This window comes from Oncorhynchus mykiss, chromosome 4, assembly GCF_057628025.1.
Source record: "Oncorhynchus mykiss isolate SJ-2025 chromosome 4, ASM5762802v1, whole genome shotgun sequence".
Classification (NCBI taxonomy): domain Eukaryota; kingdom Metazoa; phylum Chordata; class Actinopteri; order Salmoniformes; family Salmonidae; genus Oncorhynchus; species Oncorhynchus mykiss.
Window position 1 is genome coordinate 85,458,355 of NC_143025.1, and position 12,471 is coordinate 85,470,825.

Consider the following 12,471-nt stretch of genomic DNA (forward strand, 5'->3'; position numbering starts at 1 on the left):
TCACATTTGAAGGGCACAGCACTGGGTATGCCTGCCAGACAAGTTAACAGACCGTTTTATCCAAAGGAACTTAAAGTACAGTGGGTGTATTCATTATTAGTATGGGTATGTGATCAATGTGGGATATTGAACCCACACCCTTGGAGTTGCTAGCACAACACTTTTACCAATTTACTCACCAAAAATCCACAAAATGGCTGCCTTGACTAAACTGAGAGGCTGAGATGCCTTCTTCCTTTTCAACAATACGATCCAGCCTGACAGTTAAAGACAAGACTGTCAAACCCATTCATAGGCCTATAGGGGGGAGGTCAGAGAACTGGCAGTGTGGTGCCAGGACAAAAACCTCTCCATCAATGTGAGCAAGACAATGGAGCTGATCGTGGACTACAGGAAAAGGCGGGCCGAACAGGCCCCCATTAACATCGACGGGACTGAGGTGGAGGGGTTGAGAGTTTCAAGTTCCTTGGTGTCCACACTACCAACGAACAATCATGGTCCAAACATAGCAAGACAGTCGTGAAGAGGGCACAACAAAACCTTTTCCCCCTCAGGAGACTGAAAATATTTGGCATGGGTCCCCAGATCCTCAAAAGATTATACAGCTGCACCCCCAAGAGCATCCTGACCGGTTGCATCACCGCTTGGTATGGCAACTGCTCGTCATCTGATTGCAAGGCGCTACAGTGCAAACGGCCCAGTACATCACTGGGGCCAAGCGTCCTGCCATCCAGGACCAGGCGGTTTCAGAGGAAAGGAGTGTTTTCTCTGCTTCCGCACGGCAAGCGGTACCGGAGCGCCAAGTCTAGGACCAAAAGGCTCCTCAACAGCTTCTACCCCAAGCCTTTAGACTGCTGAACAATTCATACAAATCGCCACCGGATAATTTACCTTGACATTTACCTTGACACCTTCCCCCCCTTATACACTGCTGCTACTCGCTGTTTGTTTGTTACCTATGCATAGTCACTTCGCCCGCACCTACGTGTACAGATTACCTCAACTAACCTGTATACCTGCACACTGACTCGGTATCGGTGACCCCTGTATATAGCCTCGTTATTGTTATTCTTATTGTGTTACTTTTTATTGTAGTCTACTTGGTAAATATTTTCTTCTTCTTGAACTTCACTGTTGGTTAAGGGCTTGTAAGGAAGCATTTCATGGTCTACACAAGTCTACACTTGTTGTATTCGGGGGATGTGGCAAATAAAGTTTGATTTGATATGCTGTTAATGGATTTCTATACATCATAGGTAGATTCTCACAGAGTCAATGCTAGCTACCTCACTAAGCCCAACCAACCTGAAGTAGTATAGGCCTATTAAAAAGTTCCCCTAGAGAGGAAAAAGACCACGTTAGGAGCTCACTCATTGAGAATGTAAAATAACTTTTAGGTCGTAATGAAGAAGGAAAAAACTTGGCTAGACCAGGATGAATGAGTTAATGATGTAGTCGTTGTGCCAGCTGAACATACTCCTTACAGCCCTCTGATAAATTCCATCAATGGGCCATTCCAAGGTAATGACCAGGACTGTGTGGCCCATTTGCACAAACTATTGGATGGTGAAACAACAGGTCTGGGAAGCAGGCGCAGCAGCCACCCATTCACTGAGACATAACCTGTCCATATGGTGCCGAGTATCTATCAATCTCATTCCTTCCATGCATTTGTTGCCACCGAGATCTGGCGATGGAGGGGCCTAACAGCACTCCTTGTATTCTGGTCTCTTCTCAGAACCTGCTGTGCGTGGAGAATATAGGAGAGTTTAACACTCTGACCCTGTCTATGAATAGGAATTAGAGATGAATGTGTTTACATGACATGTTAAAAAGATTACCTGAAGATCAAAATAAAGATTAACTATTATTTTTTGGACTTTTAATAATAATTTCATTTGACATTCTAATGGGAAGTTATTGTAAGGTAATTGGCAAAAAAATACTTAAACCCCTGGAGTCGATGTACGTGCCGGACATTCTAATGGGAAGTTATTGTAAGGTAATTGGCAAAAAAATACTTAAACCCCTGGAGTCGATGTGCACAGAAATCTGATTAGCATAATACAAAAATCCCCAGCTAAATCCGTCTATTTAAGCTAGAGATATCAGTTGTTTTGCATGGATTGCGTCTCAATCTACTGCATCCACCAACACCGGACTACACACCAATATGGAAAGGTGAGACTTTCACAAACACATACTGTAAGTTGGTTGTTTTGCTCTAGGACACCCACAGGCCTCACAAGACTTGTCTGAAGGTAGCCCAGTGCCAGTTTAAAAAATGAATGGAAGTATATATGGAAGTAGTTTAATGCCCAAAAAGGGAGTAAAATATGAGTAACAATATAAAAAAATAATTCCCTGATCTTTCTTAAATCTCTCAAATATAGGTCACTTTAAAACAAACGTCCTTTTTGTGTAGTTTTTGATGTTTTTCCATGTATGAATCTCTGGCTTAGACTCAAATAAGAAGAGTCTATGGTTTATGGTAATGGTCTTCTGATAGAAGGCAGGTTTTGGACAGAAGTTAAGGACCTGAATCCGTTACAGATGAACGTACTCCTAAAAGCTCATCTACCCTACGTTCCACCACTATTCATTTCTATACTCTTTCATACATCCACATGACAAACAGCCAAATGTACTCTACCATTGAAAACTTTGGGAATAATATTTTATTGCTGGGATTTGCCTGGAGTCAAAGGAGCAAAACACAGTTAAGTAATGGGTTGAAAAGCAGTATTAACAACACCAAATCAAACTGAATGTACTTGAGATTTGCTTAGAATACAAAATGAACAAGACACAACTAAATAAATTAAGTAATAAAAAAAATGTACTTGCCAGCACAAATTGTCATAAAAATGTTAAGACTTCAAATAAAACTGCACAATAAGGGGAGGAACATAAATGTAAAAGAATAAAAGTGAAAGTAAGGAACATAGATAGACGCCACAGTAAAAACAAATCCTCATCCTGTATCTTATTCTTATTGTGCCAGCACTGGGTCTCAAAAATCTGTTAGATCTCAAATTTTAATTCAAATTAAAATAACAATCATAGTAATCCAGAATCAGGAGGCCCTAGTACAATATCAGGGTGGGCATTTTTCTATTTGACTGATATCTGATGTCTTCCAGTTGTAAAATATTCATGCGTTTTAGAAACACCATCCAGAAAGACTAGATTTTCTAACCTAATAATATTTTACTCCTTTCGATTACAAAAAAATACAAGTACGCTATCTCCAGTCTTACCAAACATCGGGGGAAAAAACGTCAGATCTTCGTCATTTAGTACACCGAGAAAGGAAATCAGTTCAAATTATGTCTGTACAATGCTAAAAAAAAAACTCAAACGGAAACTAAAATGTTATGTACAATATTGACCTGCAAAATACGACGGCTATGATGTAATAAAATATGTAAACATAGTTGTTTTGACACAGTTGACTGTGACAACAGATACAAATTCAAAACTTTTCACATTGGATAACTCTTCTTTAGTCACATTGTTTTCAATAGTTGACCAAAAACCCCACAGACATAATGACTTTACTTACACAAACATCATGTAACAAATAACTGAACCAGTGGTCTATGGAAAACTGAATGAACTGAAAAAAACTGCTATCAGGGATGTAGAGTTCTGTAAAAGTTCTAATTAAAATAACATTTTTAGTGGTGCATCCCCTCCAACATGGTCGAATACCATCTAGATCGAGGACGTCATGCATAGCAGTCAAATCCATTTTTGAGAGAGGGGGAAAAAAGCGAAATAATAAATCAAAATGCATTGCCATACTACTATTCATTGAGCATAGCCTGGTCAGCCCTGACAATGTTTCATCCCTCAGAACGCAGAGGTGGGTTTAAAAAAAAAGACACCTTAGCTACCACACACATACCTTACCTCATCCAAGACTAGGTATAGAAATGTACCATTTGTATGTTAATTATGTTTTGTCTTTCAAACTTCAACGACTCGTTTTTAAAAAATCTTCAGGTCCCTCACTTATACAGTCACATACATCTCACATGCTCCGAATGGCCGAAATGATGGCTGTTTGTTTTGTCATTTTACAGGGTTACAATGGACAATGTTGTTTACGCCAAGGATCACAAATCTCTCACAGTCACTTGGGAGCGATGTAACACTGAAATATCTTACACTGCCAAACCTCTGGCAACGTCTCCAGGCAGAGCTCAGTCATCTCGTCACAAGGTATCTTATAGTAGTGTCCCTATCAGCCTGTTTCTCTGTATGCTTACCATAGTAAGTGTGCTTTTAGGTCACAGTACATTGGAAAAATGTTCAACTTGGACTCATTCACTTAGAGTTCTTATGAGAGGATTTGTTTTCCGTTTTAAATTGCAGCTCCCAATATGGTACTGTCAAGTGTTTATTCAGATTTTCTCCAAACAGTTATTTGTTGTTGTTGTTGGGAATGGTTGATTTATAGTATTTTTTGTCCTTATGCATATTCTTTGTCCTTATACATAGTATTCTTTGTCCTTGTCTTTCGGTCTCTTGCCGCTGGATCCCTTGGCGCCACTGCCCCCGCTGGGTGCTTTGTCTTTCACCACGGTGCCGTTGGTCTGCGCTGAGTTGCTGATGTAATTCCGTGTCTCGTCTACCTGGTAGGAGCCTTCGTCCCTGTTCCTGTACTTGTACATGGCGTAGAGGAGGATGAGGATGCAGAGTGCTGCGGCCGAGACGATGCCAACCACCATGCCCGTTGTGCTGCTTGATTCTCGTATCACCTCAGACGCCCCGGGGGGCACCCGCCTCACGACTGGTGCGGTGGGTAATGCGGCAGGCACCGTACGCAGCATGGGTGAGGTGATGAGGGGCCCACGAGGCTTGGTGCCATCCAGGTCGAAGGACACAGTGGGCAGAGGAAGCAGGACTATGTCCGGCTGCAGGGCTTTGATCACTTCGCGGTTGTCCATTTTCCCGGCGGGAAGTTTGGCTAGCGTGCCGTCTGATGGGAGGGACGCCTCTGCTACAGTGCCCCCGAGGTTGGGTAAAGGCGGGGTGGGTGTAGTCCTACCCGCCTCTGAGGCTTTACTAGGCCTCAAGTCCTTGGCCTCCCACTTGGGCGCGAGAGCTTTGTAGCCACCTTCGTAGGCCGACGTGGTCAAGATCTTATCTGTTACCAGGGAGAAGGTGGTGTAAAAATCTTCATCGTCAGTGGGGGGCAGGCTAGAGTCGAAAGCTTCGCCAGAGCCAAACCCCGAAATCACCATGCCATCATAATCACCACCATCACCATCAAGACCATCATCACATTCATCGCTGTCTCGGTCCGACAAGCAAGGTACCCCCGCCTCAGTGGCCATGGGCAGGGACGCTTTTGTGGTCTCGATAATGGTGAGGACGGGGCGAAGGGTAGGGAGGACAGGGCGGAGGGTTGGGGGGAGGGGGATGAAGGGGGAACGGGGGGAAACAGGAGGGATGTCTATGGGATCCTCTACAAGTACGGGGATGACTAACTCCCCTCCTGCAAAACAGAAAAAGAAAAGAGAAGAGTTAGAAGAAATGCAAGACGTTAGCTATTCAATCAAACACTGGAAAGTAATTATATAAAACATAAAAAGCAAAGCGGAAACAATAAAAAATAAAAAAATACAGAAAAAACTAAAATAAGTCAAAATGGAAAATACTATACCAGTGCAAATTCAATGAAACTAGAACCAACCAAACAATACCATGAACTGAAAATAAACAATAGCCAATAAAAATGTATACATTGCATCAAAAGGCTGTAAGGGATGTTCAGGGGTGAGCCAAAATAACAAACAGGCATTTCACCACACCTAACTCCTGTGCTTCGTGTTCAATAACAAGTGTACTATTTTGTGAACTTTTTCACGGACAGAGATATAGTTATTGGTGCTGGCTTTGTAGCTCTGGGACCTACACACTGAAGGGTTGTAACTATATTAATTATGTCTGGTCTAGTGTTGCTAATGTCTGGCTGTCTGGCTGTCTGGATACATGTACAGTAGCTACACAATATTGGACTGAGAAATAACATCTACCTTAACTTTAATCATACCTTTCAAGCTTATACACCGATAGGTGTATAATAAATTGAGAGATTGACTTTTCTGCTTTCCTAATATAAAGAAATACATTATAAAAAATATAGTGACGATTTGCATACAATCCACAGCATATTCTATTATTGTCCAATGGAAATAACAATAATGGAGATAGAGGTCAACCTTGTCGTGTGCTTCTAGGGTGCAAAGACTGGGCTCAACTTGTCATTATTTTCTGTAGCTATTGATAGGGTCTAATGAAATTAAACTGAGGTAAATATTCCTACATTCCTAATGTTATTACGGTGAGTTCACTAGGCTCCCCCACTGGCCTTAACCCCTTGCCTTTTGACTGCTCTTATACAGTTGCCACAATGGCACAAAGTCACCTGACAGTTCCACAACAACAGCTGAATGTACTTCTCACTTTTATCAGTATCAGTTACTATGTTTGTGGTTGACTAGTCTATCTTTCTCTCTATTCATTTTTCTTGTCCTTTATTATATTATTTTACGATTAGGGCGGTTTCTAAAAACATACGAAAGTAACATTCAGATGTCGGGTTGAATCTGCATAAACCTCTTGCCAATGTGGCTAGCTTGTACACTGCAAAGGCTCACCACAAACAGGGCACTAAAAGAAGATGCAGATATCTAATAAAAATAAAAAAGGAAATAAAGAAAAAAATAAGTAAGGCATTGCAAACACAGTTAAGACTGAGAGTTAGAGCAAACATGATCAACATTCACAAACTAAATGGATTTATCCAAAGAGGGATTACTACATAGAAAGAGGTCAAATACATTCTGCTTAAAAATCATAAAAAGCCTACGAAAAGTAGTTTTCAAAAATAAGAAAAGTATACCATCAGTTTTGCCAACTTACATCAACAAATTGCCCGCATGATTTTGGCAGGAAGAAAAAAGTGTACAAAAGAAAGTTGTGTAAGAATGTTTTCGGACAAGTTAGGTTAGTTTATTTTTTAACAATTTTGATGCATTTGAGTTATTTATCTTTTAGACAGGATGGTACAGGGAAGGAAGAACACACATCCACACATGACATGAAAAATTATCTTCACCATTCTGTTCAGGATTATTATATATTTTTTAAATAGTCATTTCTTTTCATAAAAAAAGAAAACTGTACATCTATAGATACGTCTTGGCTGTGAGAGAAAAGCTCCTTTTATGTAACTTCTCCATAAATATTTACAGTCTGATTATTAAACTTTTTTTAAAAATATTTTTGTAAATTTTTTTTGCTTAACTTTAACTTGAACTTCGTTGTTCATAAGTTTTGAACGAATGGATGCCTGTACATATCTTAACATCTACGTAAAAGGGGGTTCGGAGTGGTGGTGGGGGGGGGGGGAGTGTAAGAAGGGGGGAGGACCTAGGAACATACTAGGTAGGAAATGACATAGATGGGGGTGAATGTGTACGTCAGTTGCCATGTCCATGTAAAGGTGGTACGAAGCGGCCGGGCGGCATTAGAGCTTTTGGCTGTAAGGAAGGGATGGGGACATACAACCCATGAGCATATACATACCCCATCTACAGAAGACAACAGCACTTTCAACACTGACAGTTTTTTTACAAACCCTAAGCTGCAACTTCTTTCTTTGCCATGTGGAATTAAATAATGAAATAATTAATTATAGTCCAAATGCAATCCAAATTTGCTAATTGAATAACAGGAAAAAAATGTAGCAGTGTAAGAACAGGTTTGAAACATGTTGAAATGAATAGTGGTGAGGACAGTTGTATTTTTTTGTTTTCTTCTAGTTTTTTTCTCAATGAAATTGTAAATTGTCAAATTGTATACTGGGTCATGTGTTTGGGGTGGCCAATCATAGCTGTGTATTTCAACCATAGTTAACCAATAAAAATCATTAGTAAAAAAGGAAGAAATGTCCTAATTAGGAATTCTTTACCATACCACTATCAATAGTACTGCTAAGGAAATTATCAGATTATTAAAAGAGGTCATTTTGAACAATTTCAGTAATTAACATAGATATCCACATATGTATATTTACATATATGTACAAATAGACAAAAAAAATTACAAATTGGCAAGCAAGAAATTAAAAGCATTAAAATTCTCACACTTTCAAAGATGAACAACCAGAAAGCACACACTGAAGCAGACATAGAGAAGAGGGACAGTTCGTAGGGGAAGTTGTCACCAACTTCATGTAGTAACTAATAATAATAACATTATTATTAGTTAATTCTTTATGAAATACATATCTGTTGTTAGTCATTTTAAAAACACAGAACAGGCGTGCAATCTGGATGTAATTCAGAGAGAGGTAAGGTAAATATTAGACAGGATCATTTAGTTGTTTTTACTATTAGGATCATGGTTAATGCGTGCTTTAAGTAAGTTGCATTTAGGGAGAGTAATATACAATAACAGTACAGCAAGCTGGGGTCAGAGGGTCAGGATGGGGTTAAAGGTGACTAGAGGTCATTGCATCAAGGCCTGTAGGTCATATTGCTTCAGGCAAAAAACTATTTATTATCAAACATCAACCATCAGAGAGGAAGAAGAAACACCATGGGTGATACACAACCCACATGATGTGGTGTAGACTTCAGATTATAACATTCATCAAATTAATGTCTACTTTTAGTAAATGTATAGTTCAGTTTTATGTTAATGCATAACCAACAGCCTACGCTTGACAGGTACACACAGTGTTCAGAGGAAGTTCCACAAGAGGGCTCAAGGAGTTGAGGCTATCCATGTCCCATTGTGATGTGATAAGGAGTTGAGGCTATCCATGTCCCATTGTGATGTGATAAGGAGTTGAGAGGCTATCCATGTCCCATTGTGATGTGATAAGGAGTTGAGGCTATCCATGTCCCATTGTGATGTGATAAGGAGTTGAGGCTATCCATTTCCCATTGTGATGTGATAAGGAGTTGAGGCTATCCATGTCCCATTGGGACGTGATAAGGAGTTGAGGCTTTTCATGCCCCTTTGGGACGTGATAAGGAGTTGAGGCCTTCCGTGCCCCTTTGGGACGTGATAAGGAGTTGAGGCCTTCCGTGCCCCTTTGGAACGTGATAAGGAGTTGGGGCTATCCATGTCCCATTGGAACGTGATAAGGAGTTGAGGCTTTCCATGTCCCATTGGGACGTGATAAGAAGTTGAGGCTATCCATACCCCTTTGGGACGTGACAAGAAGTTGAGGCTTTCCATGCCCCGATGTGATAAGGACATTTATTTTAGATCTAAAGTTCTGGTTCCGCTGCTTTGGCCTCTGGAATAGTGCTGTGAAACACGTGATTGGATTATATTGTGAGGTTAGGCTAATAACTATGAAAGAGCTGTAGCTATATATGGGGTGGTACAGTGAGGGAAACAAGTATTTGATCCCCTGCTGATTTTGTACATTTGCACACTGCCAAAGAAATGATCAGTCTATAATTTTAATGGTAGGTTTATTTGAACAGTGAGAGACAGAATAACAACAACAAAATCCAGAAAAACGCATGTCAAAAATGTTATGAATTGATTTGCATTTTAATGAGGGAAAAAAGTATGAGACCCCCTCTCAATCAGAAAGATTTCTGGCTCCCAGGTGTCTTTTATACAGGTAACGAGCTGAGATTAGTAGCACACACTTAAAGGGAGTGCTCCTAATCTCAGTTTGTTATCTGTATAAAAGACACCTGTCCACAGAAGCAATCAATCAATCAGATTCCAAACTCTCCACCATGGCCAAGACCAAAGAGCTCTCCAAGGATGTCAGGGACAAGATTGTAGACCTACACAAGGCTGGAATGGGCTACAGGACCATTGCCAAGCAGCTTGGTGAGAAGGTGACAACAGTTGGTGTGATTATTCGCAAATGGAAGAAACACAAAATAACTGTCAATCTCCCTCGGCCTGGGGCTCCATGCGAAGATCTCACCTCGTGGAGTTGCAATGATCATGAGCACGGTGAGGAATCAGCCCAGAACTACACGGGAGGATCTTGTCAATGATCTCAAGGCAGCCGGGACTATAGTCACCAAGAAAACAATTGGTAACACAATACGTCGTGAAGGACTGAAATCCTGCAGCCCCCGCAAGGTACCCCCTGCTCAAGAAAGCACATATACATGCCCGTCTGAAGTTTGCCAATGAAGATCTGAATGATTCAGAAGACAACTGGGTGAAAGTGTTGTGGTCAGATGAGACCAAAATGGAGCTCTTTGGCATCAACTCAACTTGCCGTGTTTGGAGGAGGAGGAATACTGCCTATGACCCCAAGAACACCATTCCCACTGTCAAACATGGAGGTGGAAACATTATGCTATGGTGGTGTTTTTCTGCTAAGGGGACAGGAAAACTTCACCGCATCAAAGGGACGATGGACGGGCCATGTACCGTCAAATCTTGGGTGAGAACCTCCTTCCCTCAGCCAGGGCATTGAAAATGGGTCGTGGGTGGGTATTCCAGCATGACAATGACCCAAAACACACGGCCAAGACAACAAAGGAGTGGCTCAAGAAGCACATTAAGGTCCTGGAGTGGCCTAGCCAGTCTCCAGACCTTAATCCCGTAGAAAATCTGTGGAGGGAGCTGAAGATTTGAGTTGCCAAACGTCAGCCTCGAAACCTTAATGACTTGGAGAAGATCTGCAAAGAGGAGTGGGACCAGACCCCTCCTGAGATGTGTGCAAACCCGGTGGCCAACTACAAGATACGTCTGACCTCTGTGATTGCCAACAATAATTTTGCCACCAAGTACTCATGTTTTGCAGAGGGGGTCAAATACTTATTTCTCTCATTAAAATGCAAATCAATTTATAACATTTTTGACATGCGTTTTTCTGGATTTTGTTGTTGTTATTCTGTCTCTCACTGTTCAAATAAACCTATTAAAATTATAGACTGATCATTTCTTTGTCCGTGGGCAAATGTGCAAAATCAGCAGGGGATCAAATAATTTTTTCCCTCACTGTATATGTTGTGGTATAACCGACAACTCTGGATCACCACCAAGCCTAGGTGTGGAGTCTAGAGACAATGTAGTCTGCTCTACACTCAAATTCAGTGTCCTATCGTGTGGCTATGGTAATGTTTTCATCAGACATCGGCTGCCTGCCCTGTTGGATAAACAGTAACGTCGTTCACTAAGTGATTTCCGAGAGGTGGAGGGTATATTTGTCTCCGTCTGCCCTGTATCGTCTTGGCCTTGTTTACATCTATCCACTCGCCCCTTCATTCCTGAACACCTAAAAGCTTTTGCCAATTGTTAGCTTTCCAGCTAGATCAACAAAACCTTTGCATACCATCTGATCCAAAGGGAGCTGCCTGGTTGTGAGAGGGGTGTGTGTGTGTGTGTGTGTGTGTGTGTGTGTGTGTGTGTGTGTGTGTGTGTGTGTGTGTGTGTGTGTGTGTGTGTGTGTGTGTGTGTGTGTGTGTGTGAGAGAGAGAGTGATAGAGAGAAAGGGGCTCAAGGAAGAAAAAGCATGCCAGAGGACCTTGACATTTTAGTAAATACTTTGATCCTCTAACGTTAGCTCTATTACCAGCGTTGCACATTTCATTGGTTCACCTCAGTGGAAACACTGCACATTCTAATGGGTTTACTTAAAGAGACGCTGTTTGTTTTGATTTCTTTGTTAATGTCAAGCTGGACTGGCTTTGTGGACTAATGTCAAGATGGAGGGCTTTGTGGACTAATGTCAAGATGGAAGGCTTTGTGGACTAATGTCAAGATGGAGGGCTTTGTGGACTAATGTCAAGATGGAGGGCTTTGTGGACTAATGTCAAGATGGAGGGCATTGTGGACTAATGTCAAGATGGAGGGGCGTTGTGGACTAATGTCAAGATGGAAGGCTTTGCGGACTAATGTCAAGATAGAGGGGCTTTGTGGACTAATGTCAAGATGGAGGGCTTTGTGGACTAATGTCAAGATGGAGGGCATTGTGGACTAATGTCAAGATGGAGGGGCGTTGTGGACTAATGTCAAGATGGAGGGGCGTTGTGGACTAATGTCAAGATGGAGGGCTTTTTGAACTAATGTCAAGATGGAGGGCTTTTTGAACTAATGTCAAGATGGAGGGCTTTGTGGACTAATGTCAAGATGGAGGGCTTTGTGGACTAATGTCAAGATAGAGGGGCTTTGTGGACTAATGTCAAGATGGAGGGCTTTGTGGACTAATGTCAAGATTTGCGCTTTGTGGGCTTTGTGTTAAGCCTCCCTTCCTTTAGTACAGGAAACCTGAAGGTACACAACTCTCTGACCTGTCAGTTCCTTTCTCTTTTTGACTAATGTCAAGATAGAGGGGCTTTGTGGACTAATGTCAAGATGGAGGGCTTTGTGGACTAATGTCAAGATGGAAGGCTTTGTGGACTAATGTCAAGATAGAGGGGCTTTGTGGACTAATGTCAAGATGGAGGGCTTTGTGGACTA

At 41.5% G+C, this 12,471-nt stretch overlaps 1 protein-coding gene across 16 annotated transcripts in view; it reads right to left on the bottom strand.

Annotated features, from left to right (window-relative positions):
* Nucleotides 1-2,663: 2,663 nt before the first annotated feature.
* The window catches only part of LOC110522572 (neurexin-3b), a 628,889-nt gene continuing 619,081 nt past the window's right edge, over nt 2,664-12,471 (bottom strand). For 9 of the 16 annotated variants that reach the window (XM_090233216.1, XM_090233214.1, XM_090233213.1 and 6 more), the window contains one exon: nt 2,664-5,506. In XM_090233216.1, coding sequence (XP_090089342.1) covers nt 4,497-5,506 — 1,010 coding nt within the window. In that variant the 3' untranslated portion in view covers nt 2,664-4,496. Of the gene's footprint in view, nt 5,507-6,936; nt 7,557-12,471 lie in introns of all 16 variants that reach the window. The other 7 variants (XR_016495480.1, XR_016495481.1, XR_016495482.1 and 4 more) reach the window with 2 other exon arrangements.